The sequence below is a fragment of the Schistocerca serialis genome, chromosome 2 (assembly GCF_023864345.2).
Source record: "Schistocerca serialis cubense isolate TAMUIC-IGC-003099 chromosome 2, iqSchSeri2.2, whole genome shotgun sequence".
In the NCBI taxonomy this organism is placed as follows: domain Eukaryota; kingdom Metazoa; phylum Arthropoda; class Insecta; order Orthoptera; family Acrididae; genus Schistocerca; species Schistocerca serialis.
Window position 1 is genome coordinate 686,871,732 of NC_064639.1, and position 21,523 is coordinate 686,893,254.

At 42.4% G+C, this 21,523-nt stretch overlaps 1 protein-coding gene across 2 annotated transcripts in view; it reads left to right on the plus strand.

Annotated features, from left to right (window-relative positions):
* The first annotated feature begins 231 nt into the window (after positions 1 to 231).
* LOC126457811 (leucine-rich repeat-containing protein 1-like) overlaps positions 232 to 21,523 on the plus strand; it is a 147,466-nt gene continuing 126,174 nt past the window's right edge. The window contains exons 1-2 of one of the 2 annotated variants that reach the window (XM_050094426.1): positions 250 to 340; positions 8,059 to 8,233. In XM_050094426.1, coding sequence (XP_049950383.1) covers positions 8,231 to 8,233 — 3 coding nt within the window. In that variant the 5' untranslated portion in view covers positions 250 to 340; positions 8,059 to 8,230. Of the gene's footprint in view, positions 341 to 8,058; positions 8,234 to 21,523 lie in introns of both variants that reach the window. The other variant, XM_050094427.1, reaches the window with a different exon arrangement.

Sequence of the window (21,523 nt, forward strand, 5' to 3'; positions counted from 1 at the left end):
AACGTGACTCATTGGTGGTGCTCGTCGGTCCACACCTTCCTATTTGTTTTGCGTGCATGAAAATCTATGCTCAAAAATTTGATTAATATTGCTCCAACGCTGCAATTACTTTTGTGCATTCTAATACATGCGCAAACTTACAGTATGCGCAGGTAACCTTCTGGAGTTATTACCCATGGTGACTGCACCGTTGCGGCTACAATCTTTGACTAAGATTAAACACATATCAGATGTGTATTCATTTGTTACATTGTTTGAAAACGTTGTAAATGTGGATATTATTTTGTGTTTTATATCTGACGTATAATTACGTTATTTGTGTTAACTTCATGTATTAGAAGTAAGTAGTTGATATAGATTATGGCGTAGTGTAAATGGTAGCTTTAGCGGCTTTTACAGTTTTCTGAATTGCATACAAACTGAAATTGAAGACCAACTTTTTTAATCGTCTGTTTATTTATAATACAACAGATCGCTCTCGTGCTCGCTTAATTAAATCATCATAAATGCCGGTGTTACAAATTTGAGTGCGGTGTTGCTACATACTAAGCGTTTTCATATCCCATGTATGTTTTACTGGGTGAAAGAGGTCTTACCGAGAGAAATTCTAACAGTTAAAGATACTAATATCTACACAGGAAGCATTTTAAATGTGGCCATTAGAACTTAACATTGATAACAAACATCTTTTATTTTTCGGTAGACGGCTTCTGAAATTACATATCACAGAAGAGTACTTTCGTCCGAACTGTAGAATGGTATATGGGCGACCATCATTATTTGAGGAAAAAATTTATCATTTTTTAAATACTCATTGGTTGACAGTACTATAAACATTGGGGCAGTTCACATTTGGAGGGAATTTGACATCAGTTAAGAGAGATGGAGGATTTTACATGTTTTCACACTGGTAAATCAAAATTTTCTGTCTTCTGCATTTTTTTTCTTAAGTAAGCACTATAAATTTTTCCAGTGTGTACCACTCAATTTAGAAATGTATTGTTTATTCATATATTGTACTTTTAAGTAGTCCAGGAATTTGATGTCGTTACAATCATATTTGCGTGTCATTGTAAATATCTTTATCCTGCCTATATCAGACTGTACTCAGTGCCATAGGTGTAAGTACAAGTACCGTGTAAAAATTGTTGAGGCAGTGCATACCTGTGACAGCAATTGTAGGTCATTAAAAATAAACTTTCAGTTGATAAGAAGTCACAGCCAAAATATCTGATGAGGTCTAAAATACTAAATCATGGTTCCATCACTGTCCGCATTATTTAGTTTTGCAGTGTCACACTAATAAATCTATGGACGACTAGTTATTTCAGTTTCTCTCAATTGTAAATGAAGATGTACATAAAACTAGGATTTAAAACTTTTGTCTTCAGATGCCACGAAGTGAGGAGGATAACAAGAGGTCAGTACGTGACACAGCTGCAATAATCAAAACGGCCAAAAGTATGTAGATGAATGGCAAAACTTCAGCTTGAATAGTTTCCTTACATTCTAGCAAAATGCACTGTGGGCTATCAAGTAAAGAAGTTAGGAAACCTGCTTTTGAAATGGCCAAAGTAGTTTATCCCACATCCTCTGAAATAAACACTCAAGCTGCTGAGCAGCGATACACAGACTTCATGAAGTGAAACGAATCTGCTCTTAGTGTAAGCAAAATCACAAGCAATAAATCTTGCAAGAGCTACTATTTTTTTAAATCTATTCTTTGGCAAATAGTGTGAAGTTATGGAGGAAAGGAAATTCCCTTCTGAGAGCTCATGTACAACATTGATGAACCATGCATTTCAATGGTTCACATTCTTGTGAAAGTGGTTGCTTGGAGAGAACCAAGCAAGTGATGTGTGTGACATTGGTAGGGGGGGGGGGCAGCTAGATATGACCATCATTTGTGGTATTCGCATAGTTGGAAATTATGTTCCACCCATGAAAAACTTTTGGAGGGTTCATTCTAAGCCCAACAGGTTGAAAGGCTCTTCTACTCCAGGCTCAGTGGAAGTGGTTGATCCAAATCTGAAAAGTTCCTTTATTATTTAAGTCATTTTATTTGTCACATTCTGCCCAGCTTTGAGAAGAAAGTCTTGGTGATGATAGCATATTGCGGTAGACTTGATCAAAAAAAAAAAGAGAGAGAGGAGGAGCAGAAGAAGAAGAAGCCTTGCATGCTGTTATATGAATATCTATTATTGCAGAAAACTTTGGCAAAGCTTACAGAAAGGTATTTACACCTGCTAATGTAGTGTCTCATTTTAGAGCAACAGGCATCTGGCTGACTGGTAGAAACAGCTTCTCTGAAGAGGAGTTCTTAAGTTTGAGTGTTACTGACAGGCCATCTGGTGGCTCAGCTCACCAGAGAGTATGCATAACATGTGGTGTAAATTTCTCAGATTTTAATATTGAATAAATTGTAAAATTATTACAGTAATTCTCTGTTTCAGTTTTACTACAGTATGAGGAGCATATTGTAAATTTATAGATACAAGGAACAACAAGGCACTAGTGAGATATATGAGAGTTCTTTTCCTCTTTGGCACTACAATAGTTTTAAGCTAACTTCTAGAAGCTGTAATAGAAAATTTTCTTTCAATTGTGAGACTAGAAATCATCTTTGTTTGGAAAGTAACTTTGTTACATTTTATAAAATTCCTGGGAAGTGCAGTTTCAGATGAGTATAAATTATTAAATGTAGGAACTGCAGTGATAGTTATAAAAATGTTATGCTCTTTATTTTTATAACAGATCACAGAAAAGTGGTCATAGATACACTGGTGTCCCCCACATTGATCCCAGTAGATGTAATTATTTGGCTTCCCATTCTAATCATGCACATATTTAATCCAGTATTCATCAACCCAATGGTATAATGTGTGTGAGGAATGTCTATTTCTCAAATAACTTGGATTAGTAAAGAATTAAAATTTTAGTTCTGATCTCCTTGCAATAACAAGGCAGTGGCAGCCTTCTCTCCTTCAGTGCTTCTAATATTCCATTTTACTATATCATTTTTGGTTGCCTTTGCTCTTTCTTGCCTTCTGCACTTACCTTCACAAGGAATCTTTTGAAATTCATTGGTTGTATCCAAACCATTTCAGCTGTAGCTAGTTGATAGAAATTGATAACATTCTCTAGTGACTTTGCATTTTAATTGTTCCAAATAACTGTGTTTTGGATCCTGTAACCCCCTTCCCCCATTTTCTTCTGTTGTCTTTAGCTATCTTGACTTTACTACAGGGTCCTGAGTTTGAGTAGAGCATGATAGAACTCTCCCCCTCCACTCTCCTGTAGACTAGGTTAGAAACAGATAATTTGGTTGTGTTGGCAAGGTGCTTAGTAAAAGTTATGCATTATTATTATTATTATTATTATTATTATTATTATTATTATTTTCTGATCATGAGAGATAAGTAGGCCTTCTTGCATTACCTATACAAACCTGTTCTAGTGGATTTCCTTCATCTGTAGTGTTGTTCCTTTCTTCCCTTTCATTTATACTAAAAATTTGGTTTTGATTATCCCAACAATTTATGCTACAAATGCAAAGTACTAAAACAGCAAAGATAGAGCAAATAGAAATCCATTGTCCATGTAAAGTTTGTGAAAGGAAAAACTGCTTTTCCTTGTTAGTGATAATTGCTCCACTGGACATCTGAGGCACTTCGGCCATTAATCTGACCAAAGAACACATAATAATCATGTTCATGGTATTCTTCCCTTCTCCGTATATTAACAGATATATGCATACAGCTGTCATGTTGGGCACATTACCAGTGGTATATTAAGGATAATAAAAGTTCATTTTGTTAATATGCCCATGACAGACTAAGTGTGAACCGTATTTTCGCCACAGAATTCACTAGAACAAGTAGTAATGTATACAAATACATTGGTTAAATAAACTGTCTACGGGTCTAACAAAAATGTACCGTAGGCCTTAGGTACACCCAACTGATTTAACTCGTATTTAGCAGATTACTTTTAACTTAAAATGAAAGACTCTAAGGTAAAAAGCCACTCGTAATATTCATGACACATAATCAACTCTAAATTGATGGGATTGATAGATAATTGAAAACCAAGCAGATTTCTTCATCATTTGGTGTTAGCAAATGCATACTTTCCAAGATACAAGGAAAGAAGCTTTTACGATAGATGTATACATAACGTAAACTCTGTTCAATGATAATGGCACTGGCGTAGTGAGCAAGGCATCTGACTGGAGAGGAGAGAACCAATGTTAGGTTCCCAAATGCGTTCTGTACGTCCTTTTTCCATACCCCAGTGTTGAAGTATCTAAAAATAACCGGATTAATAGGGTAAGAAATTCACTAAGCAATAATAAGTTAGACAAATACATCTCTAAAATTATTTGGATTAGTAAAGAATTAAAATTTTTGTCCACATTGGATTAAATTAATTCAAAGTAAGACTGCTACAAATTTGTCAAGAGGGACCACAGAACATACTGTATATCAATTGGGAAGAGTTGTCCTCCATCTGGTGTGAACTATGAGTGTACTCATAGTAAATGTTTATTGTATATCAGCAGAATAAAATATGTTTTGTGAAACAATCCTGTGATCTTCATTCCACCTGTTTGCCCACTGTGTGATGCTTATTTTTAATCGCCAAGTTAAAAATTTTATTTCAAGACTTAAGAATTGCATTGTGCTTTCAAAACCCAGTGGGAATTGCACAATCACAGGATTCAATAACAATTCATAGCAAAATAGATTATAAGCTTTCAGCTTTCCACTGAATTCTTCTAAGAGATGCTACAGTTGTGTAAAGATTGGATTCATTAGATGTTCTTGGTGCTGCAAGTATATTTGCTTCGACTGTTTATATGGCATATTCTAGGTGTCCATGTAGTTGTTTGAAGGAAAGTGAGGACATGTAGCAGATTGAGTGAAAGAGCTATTGCGAGGATTAAGATTTTAATTCTTTACAAAACCAAGTCATTTGAGAAATTGATTTGCTATCTTGTTATTATTCCTTATTCTTTTACTTCCCTTAGTATTAACCCCGATACAGAAAAAAAATATGAAAAATAAAATGCAGAATGCATTTGGGAACCGAACAGAGGTTCTATACTCTCCAACCGTATGCTATGCTCGCTATGCCAATGACACTTGTTGAAAAAGGTTTGCCTGCAGTTGCATAAGTGGCTGTTGTAAAAGTTTGTTTCTGCAATTTCTCGGAAAAAATACATTTGTGGGCCCCATGTATGACAATGAAAAATGATCAGTTTTCAATTCGCTGTTGACCTCAGCAATTTTTAGTTGATTGCGCATCACAAATTTTAGGGGTGGTTGTCTCAAAAATGGGGGATATGGAGTCAAAATATTATATTCTTCCATTTTAGGTTGTACACAAGCAACATGCCAAATACAAGCTGATGTTACCAAGGTGCTGAATACAACTTAATTTTCCTGTAAAGCATAATGATTACATTTATCAAAAAACAAAGATGATGTGACTTACCAAACGAAAGCGCTGGCAGGTCAAAAGACACACTAACAAACACAAACATACACACAAAATTCAAGCTTTCGCATGTTTCCCTCTATTATATTAATATAATAATTACATTTAATTACAAAGTTTAAGTTACTGTAAAAATTCCACACAACTTTTGTACATGAAACAGAAGTAACATTTCTTAAGATAAATTGCATTTATAATGTTTTAGTGGCTGTAATGACTTGGCCAGTGTTACTGGCTGTTAGGACAAATATGGAGTGATAGTCTTTGATCACTATAAGTTTCTGTAGGCTGATATAACAAAAAAGAATGAAAGTACACAATTTAACCTAGTTTTCAGCCAGGAAAACGAAAACAAAAATGCTCACAGTTACTCTTTTTCTTCATGTACAGGTTGAATAAATCAGGCCTTACGTAATATAGCCAGAACTAGAAAATGTATCGAGGTGCAGTTTTCACTTGATTATAGCTGACAATTTGGCAGATGTTATGACCTGTGCAAGTAATTTTTAATACCAGATTGTGACACCAAACTACTAGTTCTCTCTCTCTCTCTCTCTCTCTCTCTCTCTCTCTCTCTCTCTCTCTCTCTCTCTCTGTCTACCTTCCTGTGGCTTAGAGCCTTTGAAGAGGACTTCAACAGAATTTATGAAAGTCACTCAAGTAGCAACAGGATGGCAGCACTGTAAACCATTGTTGCAGCATCATGAGACGAGATCTTAAAAACTTCTGCTTTACCCTACCAAAAGTAAACAGAAACATAACTCGGGTGCAGTTTGTGAGATTAACTGTAAGTTTGAAGCCAATCAGTTTGTGCTCTGCTGTTTCCACAGTCAGATAACTAGCTTATGAAGTTATCCACACGTCCATAATGGATATGATAGTCGATAAAGTAGAAATGGTTTTTGTTGCTGGTGAATGTATCCAACTGTTAGGAGGGCAGTGATGCGGTAACGTGCTGAAACGTACCCTAATCATGCTAGACCCTCATGTTCTATCCCTGTAAACATTAAGAAAATTCAAGAAGCTAGAAATGTGAAAAATAAAATGTACCAATGAAAAAGAGCAGCAACTTATGTGAGAAACTTAACTAAAATTTTAACATCATTGTAACACCCGAGGGGCGGGAATTATATTGAGTAGCAGTTGAGAACAGGTCGAGGTAGATGCTGTTGGACCACCACCCCAGGACATGGTTGAGTAGTGGCTTGGTAAGTGGATGTTTGATTAGTAAAATAGCATTAAAGAACCAAACATTTATTGTTCAACAATACACAAATGATGTGATGCCATTCCAGGTTGCCTATGGCAGCAGGACAGTAGCAGCATACAGCCCACCAGAAATGCATCAGAGCAAATCTATGGTCTGTGTGTGTGTGTGTGTGTGTGTGTGTGTGTGTGTGTGTGTGTGTGTGTGTGTGTGTGTGTGTGTGTGTGTGTGTTGCATTGACGACAGGGGTGGCACAAGGCTGTTGAGGTGGTGAGACAAATCCTGACATCAGCTATGCTGCCAGCAGCAGCCAGTTGCCCTTTGCGAAGATACCGGAGATGAGCTGAGTCATGCTGCAGCCTCTGAACAGGAGAGCAGCTAGCAGCAGTGGAGTCTGCCCACGGGAACCTGGGGAGACAGCACGCCCCTCTGATGGCAGAAGAACAGCCACACATCTGGGCCCGTAACATAGGCCACCAAGAGTTCCACTGATTAAAGGCACCTAAGTACTTTCCATTGGACTCGGCTTGGAGGAACTCCTTGTTCCATAGAATCTTGTAAGCAGCTGATGCGCAGATTGTAGACCAGTAGAGGTCCCTGCTCCAAGCTGGTTGGCTGCAGACTAAGTTATTTCCACTGAACAATGAACAATGTTTATATGGGAGTGACCCACCCTTGTTATGCTACTGTGCTGTTTTTTTTCAATTCAACTCATAACATCACTGCAGCCTGTACATAGAGAAATCAGGTGTTTCAAGTTGTGCGTAATTTGGCATCTTGGGCTGCCCAGCCTCACTATGGTGTAAAGAAATGGCTCAGTGGTGCGTCCATTATAATGCAATATCAGCATACTCTCCTTGATGAACTGCCACCTGGCTATTATTGCTTGATCAACTTTTCTCTGCTTCTTGCATTGCCAGGGAAAGTGTCTGATTTTTTACTTGGCTGCACAAAATACACTGTTTCGTGGTGCAACTGCATTCAATACACAATCGGCATGTCACTAAGAGACAGCGCAAATTTGCAAGCGGGATTAACAAAAGGAGTTATCTGTGTGTACTGCATTCCAATGCACATCGTTCTTTCTATATTTGGTACTGTCAACAATTGCATGGCAATGACTTTCAAAATTCTGTACAGTTTGTCTGCAGACTCAGCAAAGTTACATGGCATTGAGCAGATAAAGCTCCACAGTTTGTACTAATTGTCAAGTGAAAACTGCACTAACTGAATGAAATAAACAATTATCCTGGCCTATTAGTTTGTGGTGCAGGATTTTTGAGAATTTAAGTGTTGCTCCCTATTTTGGGGTGGAACTCTAAATAGCCAGTAATATCTGCCACTCTTAACAGATACACTGCTGCATTTAATGAAAGACTTCCCATTGGACACCCAGAAACCGATATGGTACCAATGTGCCAGCCAATTCCACACAAATAACAAGAGATCTACTTGGCATGACGTTTGGAGTGCACTGACTCAAACATTTGAGAAGCACAAACTAGTCCACATGTTTACAAGCAAATGGTGAGTTCCAAAGACGTGGCATGCCATATTAACATGGGCCTGTGCTGCAATAAGTCCAGAAGAAATTCAGTGTGCTTTATTGACTGTTGGGAACCACGTTATAGCATTTGAAATCGTACCTTCAGGTGTAACAACTAGCTCAGTCTTTAATAGAGTAGCTGTATTCTTTCTTTCAGGTGTGAGGTAACATTTAAAGGCATCCAACACTAGCATAGTTCTCTCACTGAGCAGTACATCACTGTGAGATTGCAAACAGTAGCTAACATATAAATCATTAATTCTGTAGCCATCCCACCTCTTAGTTGACTATGAATCACTAACCCTCTTTGACGTTTTCTTGGACAAAGTTTAAAACTTCAGAATTGCGTAGAGTGTCAGCTTTCCTTCTCCTCCAACAACTAACATCACAGCCCTTTTATATATATGATTCTTTTTGTCCCTTAATAGTCTACTGTAGTATTCATGTACCATCTATGTCTGACAAGCTAACTTATGGTGCCACTATCATTCTCCCTGTTCTACTATTCCATTTCCGATGAGCATTCATTTGCTGAGTACGGGCTTGGCGACCCCGGGGTCCTGAGCTGGGGACTGGTCAGCGCCACCAGTCTCCTGTCACCGTAACCCCCGGACATGCTTCAGCGACCACCGCATGGCGCGGCGGTGGAATGTTGTGTGCTGTGGGGAATGATAATCTTGGCTTGACCGCCTGGATTGCGAGGAAGGTAAACCTCTATAAAAACCCCTCAATCTTACGGTGTGCTGCGCGCCTATAAGATGCATGGCTGTTGGGGTGGAACAGTCGCAAGCGGGCAACCTCTGGGGCACCTGCCGCGCCCCAGTTGTATAAGGCTTACCTAGGCACGCGGGGCTCTGTCTAGGTGGACTTCCAGTTCCCTAGCTGCTCGTGGGACCGAGATGGAACCCTCGAACTTTTATTCTTCTCCTGCCAGCGGAAAGGGTGGACTGCTGGTGGGTTCCAACACCCAATCCAACAAGAGGGCTCGTGTAGCCAATCCTCCTGATTCAGTTACTCGTAACAGAATGCAAACTGCTTCGCAGAATGTGTTTCTCATAATTAAAAGAAAAGATGGGAGTTTTGAAAAAGTTTCGCCATTTTATATACAGAAGGGCTTAAAAGGTATTGCTGGCACATTAAAATCTGTAAAGCGCTTGCGAAATGGCACCTTGTTGGTTGAAACATCTAGCTTCCAGCAAGTCCAGAATCTTCAGAAGAACCTTCTTGGGGAGTTTGCGATAGAGATTGGATTTCACAACACCTTGAACTACAGCAAGGGTGTTGTGACTTGCAGAGATCTCATTGACATTCCCCAAGACGAACTGAAGGCTGAATGGTCCCGGGAAGGAATTGTCGACGTGCAACACATTATGAAACGGATGGATGGTGCTCTCATAAAGACTGACTCATTTATCCTTACATTTAACACTACCAAATTGCCAGAGCATGTGAAGGCAGGTTTCCTACATCTCAGTGTACGGCCTTATTACCCCAACCCCATGCGGTGTTTTAAATGCCAACACTTTGGACACACTACTCTCGGCTGTAGAGGGGAAGCCACTTGCGGGAATTGTGGTAAAGCCGCCCATGAGGGAGTTGGTTGCTCCTCTCCTCCCAAGTGTGTCAACTGCTCTGGGGATCACCCTGTGTGGAGTAGGGAATGCAGAGTTTTCCTTGAGGAACGGAAGATCCAGGAACTAAAAACTACAAAACGCATCCCGTATGGTGAGGCGAAGAAAATCTACAAGTCCATGCAGCCGCCCACGTTCGCTGCTTCCTTTTCTTCCGTTCTCAAACAACCAGTCTTGAAAACCGATGCCGCTACACAAATGGAGGTTGCTACTGTCAGCACTAGCACCTGCGCTTGTCAATGTACGTATGCTGCTGCCGTTCCTGTGAAGCCTGCTGCTCCCCCCCGGCCTTCTGACCGGGCTGTGGTAGCTGACATCGTGGAACTTCCTGCCCCTTCCTGGGTCCAGTCTTGTGCACTGCCCAGTGCTGCTACACCCCCTACTGCTTCTGAGGTTTTGGCTCCAATACCACCTCAGGCCAGAACATCGAAGCCAAAGACAAAGGTGAAGACTCGCCCACTAAAGGAGACTGCAGTTATACAGTCTCCTGATGTGGATGTCATTCTCTCTGACATCTCTCTCGACTCCTCTTCTGAGGCAATGGAGGTTGATGTCAGACTGGAGCAATCATCTCGCCCCAAAACTGAGCCTCCACCTGTTGTGGGATCTCCTCCCCAACAGAAAGTGAGAATGAAGGTACTCCCACCCTGATAGATGGCTCCCATTATACAGAGGAACATGAATGGATTCCGGGCACATGTGGAGGAACTGAACCTCCTAGCACGGTAACGCCCCCTGTGCTTGTGTTTACAGGAAACGCATTTAAAACCATCTAATGCTCCTGTACTAAGGGGCTATACGTCATATCGCAAAGATGACCTGACTGGAGAAAGGGCCAAAGGCGGAGTCGCTGTGTTTGTCAATAATGACCACCACTCCTCTGCTCTCCCCCTGGATACTGACCTGCAAGCAGTTGCAGTTAAATTCATTCACCTCGGAGGCTTACCGTTTGCTCCCTTTATTTACCCCCTCTGGATGCAATGACCTTAGACGCTCTCACAGATCTTATCGACCAACTCCACCGCCCATTTCTCCTCCTGAGAGACTTCAATGCCCATCATGTCCTGTGGGGCTCCACTTCTCTTTGCGCTCAGGGTCGAATTTTGGAGAGCCTCCTAACATCTCAAGTGTTGTGCATCCTCAACACAGGTACTCCGACTCATTTCTCTACTGCTACAGGGTCATTCTCAGCCATTGACCTATCTTTCTGCTCTCCAACCCTCACCGACTCTGTTCACTGGGAGGTCATTGACGACCTTCATTCCAGCGATCACTTCCCTATCCGCATTCATCTCCTGGATGGTGTATCGCTGGAGCAGCGGCCACCATCGTGGATGATTGGCAGGGCTAACTGGCCACTGTTCAGTCGGTTGGCTGTCTTTGACCGCCACAATAACGTACAGGAATGGGTGGATCACATCACGCTTGTGGTCCATCATGCTGCTGACCTGTCCATACCACAGTCTTCTGGCACTCTTAAGCGGCGCCTTGTGCCTTGGTGGACAGAAGAGTGCCGTTCAGCCATCCGGGACAGGCATGCGGCTCTTCGCCGATTTAAATGCCGCTCAACAGCGGTCAATCTTACCGCCTTTCGAATCGCGAGAGCCAGGGCACGCCGTGTCATTAAAGAGAGCAATAAAAGGTCATGGCAGGAGTTCCTGGACTCCATCAACTGTTCAACTTGTTCCACAAGAGTATGGGAAGCCATCCAGAGGATTTCCGGTAAACATAGCCGTTTACCAATAGCTGCTGTCCTGAACCAGGGATGCCTCCAAACGACACCCAGAGCCATTGCTCAGACGCTGGCAGAGCATTTTGCACAAAGTACTGCCACTGCAGATCAGGATCCAGCGTTTCGTCGCTACCGTGCGACTGTCGAAAGAGCGACCTTGGACTTTAGGTCGAACAGTTTTGAGGCCTACAATTCCCCTTTCTCCATGTGGGAACTTGAATCGGCACTTTACTGAGACTTCTGACACTGCACCAGGTTACGACCGCATCCGGTACTCCATGCTTCAACATCTGCCAGCGGCGTCAAAGGAAATCCTCCTCGAATGTTTTAATCTCATATGGCAGACAGGAATGTTTCCCACCTCGTGGAGGGAGGCAATTCTCATCCCTCTCCTCAAACCAGGAAAGGACCGCACATGTCCCGGTAGTTATCGTAGTATCGCCTTGACAAGCTGTGTCGGAAAGACCCTGGAATGGATGGTTAACCGGCGTCTGGTCTGGCTGTTAGAGACCAGACAGCTTCTTAGCCGCTTTCAGTGTGGATTCCGAAAATTTCGGTCCACGGTCGACAACCTGACCCTCCTAGAGGCGGCTATTCAGCAGGCTTTCTCCGTCAGCATCACTGTATCGGTATCTTCTTTGATATCAGTAAGGCATATGATACTACTTGGAGACACTGTATTCTTGCACAAATGCATCAATGGGGCTTTCGTGGCCGCCTCCCGATTTTCATTCGGTCTTTCCTGTCTCAGCGGTTTTTTCGGACCCGCGTTGGTAACACACTGTCTGATCGCTTTGAGCAAGAGAACGGTGTCCCCCAGGGCAGTGTTTTAAGCGTTACCCTCTTTGCCATAGCCATCAACAGTATAACGTCTACAGTGAGGAGTCCAGTACAGTGCTCCCTATTAGTGGACGACTTTGCTGTTTTCTGTTCCTCCTCCAGTGTTGCAACCGTGAGCCATCAGTTGCAGCTAACAGTGCGGCGGTTAGAGGAGTGGGCTGCGAAGACGGGTTTTCAGTTTTGTGCCGATAAGTGTGTTTGTGTTCATTTTAATCGTTTTTGTCATCTTTTTACTTTGCCTGCCTTGCATATGGGGGATACCGTCCTACATTTTAGAGACTCAGTGCGGTTTCTGGGCCTAATTTTTGACTACAGGTTGTCATGGCTGCCACACCTACATGACTTGAAAGCCAGAACGCTAAAGGCACTGAACATCCTCAAGTGCCTCAGCCACAGGTCTTGGGGCGCGGACAGGGCGCGTCTCCTACAGTTTTATGGAGCTTTTGTGCGTTCACGGCTGTAAGTTTCTTGCAGCTCCCAGATCGCCTGCTCACCATCTTGTTGCCCATCCACCTCTGGACCGCCTTTTTTCCCGCCGTCCCCGGGCTACGTTGCCGTTTGGGATCCGTGTGCAACGTGTGCTAGAGTCCCTCGGTGTGGAGTCTGTACAACCCCAAATCCAAGGTTTTAACGGCCTGCCACCCTGGTTACTGAAGAGGCCCGGAGTGATTTTAGATTTATTGCAGTACAAGAGAGATTGCACTCCTGCCACAGTTTTTAATGCAGCATTTTCTGCCATTTTATATGAGCACCACAACTATGTAGCTGTTTTTACGGATGGGTCGAAACAAGGGAATTCTGTTGGTTGCTCAGTTGTTTTTCCATATCGTGTCCTCAAGGTCCGACTGCCTCAGACATTTACTGTCTTTGATGCAGAATTGTCTGCGATCTTGCAGGCACTGGAGCACATGAGACATTCTTCCTCTCCTAAATTTCTTGTCTGTTCCGATTCACTCATTGCAACGTTTGTATCCGACAGGCAAAATTGTCCAGACCATCCAGGATGCCCTCCTCCGACTACAGCAACTGGGGAAGGTTGTAGCTTTCTGCTGGGTTCCGGGGCATGTTGGCATTGCTGGGAATGAAAGGGCAGATCTCGCAGCCAAGGAGGCGTGTCTCGCCCCACAAGTATCTCAGTGTGCTATCCCCTTGCACGCACTCACCTCGCTGTCGAGCTCACGGGTCATGCGTCGGTGGGAGGATGAGTGGCTGGAAGTTACTGACAATAAGCTCCGTATAGTCAAGCCCACAACACGTGTGTGGTGTACTTTCAGCCCCATCGACGGGACGAGGTTCTCCTCACGCGGCTTTGAATAGGCCACAGCCCTGTGACGCACGGCTTCCTGCTCCGGCGAGAGGACCCTCCAATTTGTGGTGCTTGCGGCGTCCAGGTCACTGTGCGCCACGTTTTATTGGATTGCGTTTTATTTTCTGACCAGCGGGTCGCAGCTGACTTGCCAGTGGACCTGCCATCTCTTTTAGGCAACACTCGGACGAATGTGGTTAAAGTTTTAAAGTTCTGTGCCCTGTCAAATGTTTTTACAAAGATTTTAGGGAGAGGATTTTAATTTGCTCACTGTGTGACAAGCTTGCCCATATTTTATGTAAGTGGCCAGCCAATAACAATTTCCTGTGACATTCTTGTTGCTATGTTTCCTCTTTCCTTAGGTTTTACTTTCTTAGGTAGCATTTTCCTTCTTTGTCTGAGTGTGTGCTTTAGTTTTCTTAGGTCTGTCCACATTCGTTCCTTTTAATGTGTATCAGGGCGCTGATGACCTCGATGTTGAGCGCCCATAAGCCCCAACACACCACCACCACCATCCATTTCTGAATGGTGGAAAGGAGGACTATCAATAAATTTCTGTATGATCTCTAATATCTCTGTTTTATATATATATATGTGTGTGTGGGAGAAAATAATGTTGCCACAACTTCTTAGGACATACGCTCCCTGCATCCTAGTGCACAATGCCTCTCCAGTCACTGAAGTTTGTTGAACATCTCTGTAATGCTCTCACTTGTACTAACCATTTCTGTGGCGAAACAGTTGCTTTTCTTTGTGCTCTTCTCTTTTACGGGAGGCTTCCCATGTTCTATAATATTGTCAATGTCTGGTTGAGAGTGCATATTGAGTGTGTAATCAATGCTAAAAAAAAAAATTACAAACAATGTTGATGGCCCTCCCAGAATATTCTCAGTACATAAGAAGTGTATGTGGTTAAGTATTAAAGATGTGGCAATATATTTTCCATTAAGATTTTGACAGAGTTTCATAAACCAGTCTTTGATACAGTAAGCTGTATTCTCTCTCTCTCTCTCTCTCTCTCTCTCTCTCTCTCTATCTATCTATCTATCTATCTTTTTTTCAGGTGTGAGGTAACATTTAAAGGCATCCAACACTAGCATAGCTCTCTCATTGAGCAGTACATCACTGTGTGATTGCAAACACTGTTTGTGTTTTCTCTTCATATTGTACCTCAGATTCAATTTTCCAAGTAGTCTTTCAACACAAAATAGTTTTAATAGGTCAATGCAAGGGTAGTCATTGAATTTACCACTTTAGGATGTTCACCAGAGGATTCAGTATTTCTTTAGTAATTTGAAAACCTAGTATTTTATTGTTGAATACCTTCTCATCCCATGCAGTAAGTCTCCCAGACCTGCAGTGCTGGGTGACATTCCCCAAAATGTACCCCATTTCCTAGACCTCTCCAGTCCTCTTCCTTCCCCCCTCTTCCTTCCCCTTCAACCATTCTGCCTGAAGAAGGCTCCAAAAGCTTGCCTAGTTACAACCTTCTTTTATGTGTGTTCTGCTGCTGCTTGATGAGTAGATATATGAAAAATCACAAAAAATATTTGTTAACTTACATGAATATATCACTGAGCGAGATGGCGCAGTGGTTAGCACACTGGACTCACATTTGGGAGGACGACGGTTCAATCCCGCGTCCGGCCATCCTGATATAGGTTTTCTGTGATTTCCCTAAATCGGCTCAGGCAAATGCCAGGATGGTTCCTTTGAAATGGCACAGCCGACTTCCTTCCCTAATCCGATGGGACCGATGACTTAGCTGTTTGGTTCCCTCTCCCAAATCAGCCAGATATGAATGTATTTTTGCAGGGCAAATATAACTGCTTCACAGGTTTCCATATCAATTTTGATATTTGCGTTTGCTGATATTACACTATTAAACTTCAAGAATTCTTTGAACTGCCTGTTGCCAGGAATCTCAGTTTTACTCCTAATCTCTCATCGACTACGATTTGCTCCTTTGAAAATGGCATGGCCGATTAGCTTCCCCATCGTTTTGTGATTCGAGCTTGTGCTCAGTCCCTAATAATATGCTGTCAACAGGACATTAAACTATAATCTTCCTTTGACTATAGTTGCCTCTCTCACTAATGTATGTTGCTTCTCTCATCATCTAAACATTAATCGTTTGTTGTATGATGTGAGACTCACCCACATCCATGATTCTGATTTCTCTCAATAAGTTAACATGCATCAAATCACTAGCCATTCTCCAATCCATTTCCTCTTTTTGTTGTTTCTTGTTAATACAATTGTGACAGATGCTTTCTGTTGGGCATTCATGATCTTACCCATATGTAAAATTGCATTGCCAACCGAAGTCTGACAATATTGACAGAATTACGAGGGCAGTTCAATAAGTAATACAACACATTTTTTTTCTGAAACAGGGGTTGTTTTATTCAGCATTGAAATACACCAGGTTATTCCCCAATCTTTTAGCTACACAACACTATTTTTCAACGTAATCTCCATTCAATGCTACGGCCTTACGCCACCTTGAAATGAGGGCCTGTATGCCTGCACGGTACCATTCCACTGGTCGATGTCGGAGCCAACGTCGTACTGCATCAATAACTTCTTCATCATCCGCGTAGTGCCTCCCACGGATTGCGTCCTTCATTGGGCCAAACATATGGAAATCCGACGGTGCGAGATCGGGGCTGTAGGGTGCATGAGGAAGAACAGTCCACTGAAGTTTTGTGAGCTCTTGCGTTGTCATGAAGAAGGAGAAGTTCGTTCAGATTTTTGTGCCTACGAACACGCTGAAGTCATTTCTTCAATTTCTGAAGAGTAGCACAATACACTTCAGAGTTGATCGTTTGACCATGGGGAAGGACATCGAACAGAATAACCCCTTCAGCGTCCCAGAAGACTGTAACCATGACTTTACCGGCTGAGGGTATGGCTTTAAACTTTTTCTTGGTAGGGGAGTGGGTGTGGCGCCACTCCATTGATTGCCGTTTTGTTTCAGGTTCGAAGTGATGAACCCATGTTTCATCGCCTGTAACAATCTTTGACAAGAAATTGTCACCCTCAGCCACATGACGAGCAAGCAATTCCGCACAGATGGTTCTCCTTTGCTCTTTATGGTGTTCGGTTAGACAACGAGGGACCCAGCGGGAACAAACCTTTGAATATCCCAACTGGTGAACAATTGTGACAGCACTACCAACAGAGATGTCAAGTTGAGCACTAAGTTGTTTGATGGTGATCCGTCGATCATCTCGAACGAGTGTGTTCGCACGCTCCGCCATTGCAGGAGTCACAGCTGTGCACGGCCGGCCCACACGCGGGAGATCAGACAGTCTTGCTTGACCTTGCGGCGATGATGACAGACGCTTTGCCCAACAACTCACCGTGCTTTTGTCCACTGCCAGATCACCGTAGACATTCTGCAAGTGCCTATGAATATCTGAGATGCCCTGGTTTTCCGCCAAAAGAAACTCGATCACTGCCCGTTGTTTGCAACGCACATCCATTACAGACGCCATTTTAACAGCTCCGTACAGCGCTGCCACCTGTCAGAAGTCAGTGAAACTATACGAGACGAAGCGGGAATGTTTGAAAATATTCCCCAAGAAATTTCCGGTTTTTTCAACCAAAATTGGTCGAGAAAAAAAATGTGTTGCATTACTTATTGAACTGCCCTCGTATTTATGGTGCAAGAGTTATGTCAATATATTGAACGTTTGACATAGTAGTATTGTCAATAAAATATTGCTCCTATACAGACACCATTAATGCTACTTGATACAGATCTCAGAGTGATGAACAGTACTCAAGAATCAGACAGACAACTGTTTGTAAGCCACTTCTTTCGTGAATGATTTTCTTTTCTTTCGTAAATGACTTTCTTTTCTTTCGTGATTGACTTTCTTTTCCTTCAAGTTTTTCCAGTGAATCTCAGCCTTGCATATTCCTTTCCTATTATTTGTTTTATTTAGACACTTCACGTCAGGTTGCTCCAGAAGGTTACTCCCAGTTATTTTATGGTTGTAGTGATTTTTCACCATTGTCGTAATTGAACAGCAGTGGATTCCTTCGCTTTGGCACGCATGTTATGTTAAGTATATTTTCATTCAGTATCAACTGTGATTCTGTGTATCAACCATTGATCTATGGGTCATTCTACACTTCACTAGTTTTCTTATTATGCACCCTCCCTATAGACAACAGCATCATCTGCAAAAAACCTCACAGAGCATCCAACGTTATCAGCTGGATCATTTACATATACTGTAAACAGTAAGGGCCTTGTAACACTCCCTTGAGCCACCCCACAAATTACCTAGCTACATCTATTGATTTCATCCCATAAAAAATAACAGAGTTCTGATCATTAGGAAGTCCTGAATTCATCCATAAGTCTGGTCTGACACTCGGTAAGCTGGTATTTTCTTCACTTAATGACAGTACGGAAGTGATCTTAATGCAGTATCAGTCTGGGCCAATTCGTCTACCGCACTCTGGCTTTCATGGGCAAATGTTGCTCAGCATGTCCCAAAAGATGGGTGAATGGTCAGTATTGTTGGCCTAGTGTAGTGGGTAAAAGTCCTGCAACTATGTTTGGATTACATTCCCCTGGAAGCTGAAGAGTTTCTCTTTACATCTTTTGTCAGTCTTTGTTCTTGTGAAGGATGTCATAGAATAGAGGAGCCATTTCTGTGCATAAACCTGTGAACTGACTCATACTCCCACAGAATCCTGACTTTGGTATGGTTAATGTCTTCAAAATTTTCAATGTCTTTAAATGAGTTAGTTGTTAAGAGGTATGTATCCCATCTTCCCTTTTTTTCTTATGTGAAGGAAGGAACCCAAGCTTCAAATTAAAGAAACTTACCAGCTTTTGGCTCTCAGTAGGATTTCATTGATGAAGCTGCATTTTGTAGTTTGTTCTCCAATGAGATCAAACACTGCACATCAGATTTGTCCAAGCCATGCTTTTTGTGAGTTTCTCATACAGATGTAGTATTCTTGTAATGAATATTCAAGTTTGAGTTCCAGAGTTAGTAGGTGATTTGTTTTTTAATATGATTACACATTGATGAAAACGAAATTTTACTCTTCACGCAGAGAAAAACTGTACCTGCACAGTTGTGTAAAATAACAGAACTGTGAGCGTGATGATAATCAGTACCGTAATGAAACATCAACATTCAAAAATGGTTCAATAACTACACCATTTATAATGAAAATTTTCCAAGCACTAGTGGTATTCTTGCTCCACTTCAGACTAGGAAATTAACACTTATAGTTTTTATGGTGCAAAAATTTTCTGGTATTTGTGGGGTTATGCAGATAAGTTGCACTCTAATTTTTCTTTCGTTATTTCGGTGAAAGAGTGCAGCATAATTCTTGGGTCAATATGCTATTTGTTATATCTCAATGACCCATCTCGTTGTGGTCCATCTTTGTAGGATGCTCTGATGTGGAGTGAGAGCTTCACTTTTTTGTCAAAGAGAGTAATGTCCCACAAAGAAGAGTTCCTTTGGTGTGCTGCAGTCATACTCCCAGACTATATCATTTCTCATGCTTTGTATCTAGAACAGATTCCTTACTCAGAACCTAGCATAGTTGCAAGATTTGATTATTGCTTTCTGAATTTGTTTTACACCACCTATGTTGGTTACGTCTTATTTGGTCCTCACATTTGGCTTTGACCTCCATCTTCCCAAAATTTTAGAGAAGTGTGTACCATTCCAGCATGATAGACGGTCCACAGCAGGGTGGCAATTCTTTGAAAACTAGGAGTTCTCAGAGAATTAGATTTTATGTGGAAAATTGACAGAATTTCAGGGATTTCATAAAATCTTGGGGTGTTCTGTGTTTTGAATCAAGCATTGGAATTTTATTGAGCTGTATAAACCACAAATTTTAAAATACATAATATTTCAAAGTATCAATACAACGAAAGGGACAGTTGCTTCTCACCGTATAGCATAGATGCTGTGCAGAAAGGCACAATAAAAAGACTGTCGGATAGTTAGCTTTCATCCAACAAGGCCTTTGTCAAAAATAGACCAAACATGCACACACGCGCGCGCGCGCACACACACACACACACACACACACACACACACACACACACACACACAACCACGAACACAACTCACACACACATGACCACTCCCCCTGTGGGTTCGGGGGTTAGTAAAGGCCCGAGGTAGTCCTTCCTCTTGTAAGAGGTGGCTAAAAGGAGTCTCCCACTTTTTGCCCAATAAGTTCAGGTCCTATTTTATGATCTGACCTCCTACTTTCCAAATTCTACAGAAGTGCAGCCCATTTGGAGAATGACACCTTACGTGGTGCACCAGTTATCCACAGTGCAATTAGATTAGATCTACTGCACCTTTTATTGTCATGGCTTTGGATCTCCACCTGCCATTCAACTATTTGGGCAAGGACACATACCTGGATACATTATCTCATCTTCCATTGTCTACTGTCCTCTTTCCCCACCATGAAACTATTGGACCTCTCCACACCCAATATTCAGCACGGTAGCCAGTCTGTTGTGGTGGGGCTGTCATGTACCCATTTGGTGGTAGCCCCCTGACAACACAAAGATCGCATAGCTGATGCCTGAGCTGCAACCTCCCGATGTATGCCAAGGAGTAGATGCTCGTCATCTAGGGGCATCAGGACTCCTGGCAGTGACCATCATGCCAGATGGCCATTGCTGTGTCTGGGTGGCACCTGTGAGGAGAGCCCCTGATCAGAATGGGTGGTATCAGGGCAGATGACATGCAATGGAGCAGACCAAGTCATCTTTTGCTGGGGACCGAATGGCCCCAGCAGTCTCTTAAGAAGGGAAAGGTTGATTACAATGCTGACAGGTATGACCCTAAATCATTTCCCTCCCTAACAACACCATGGGAGAAACATAGGGCTACAGAATGAAGAGAGCCATATTCACCTCATTATTTAGTGTGCAGGAGAACTAATGGGAAGTCCTTTCTGGAACGAAGCCTCTGTTTTTTGTTGAGCACCTGGAGGATAAGTTTGGGGAAGTGAGGGTGCTGTCCAAAATGTGCAATGGGTCAGTTTTGATTCAGGCGGCATCCCCAACCCAGTCCCAGCCATTACTCGCCTGTGACAAGGTGGGTGATTTTCCTGTTTAGGTGACTCTCCATAAAAGTCTCAACATGGTCCAGGAAATTATTTTGCATGGTGACCTCCTGTTGCAGTCCGATGATGAGCTACGTGTCAATTTGGAACAACAGGGCATTCACTTTGTCCGATGCATCTATAGGAGGCCTAAAGACAATAGGGTTGCCACCGGTGTCTTCATCTTGGCCTTTGAGGTTGATTTGTTACCTGAAAAGGTCAAGGTTATTGTATAGCAATGTGACATCAAACCTTACGTCCCTCCCCCTATGCGATGCTTTAAGTGCTGAAAATTCAGGCACATGTCTTCCCTGTGCAGTTCCAGCACCACATGTAGAGACTGTGGATGTTCACTGTGCATCTCCATCCACCTGTGTTAGCTCTGGAGAGCACCACTCCCCCTGCTCACCAGACTGCACAGTACTCCAAAAGGAGCAGAAAATTATGGAGTACAAGGCCCAGGGCAGGCTGACTTACCACGAGTCTAAACTAAAATACGAAAGATCGAACCCTGTTGAAATGCTCTTGTATATGCTGCCGCTACGATGTTGTTGCCCATCATGGCACGGTTACACTCCTCATCTAAGCTTACTCCAGTGGACTCTCAGGGCCGCCCATCTTCATCCACCCTCCTGCTGGCTGGGAG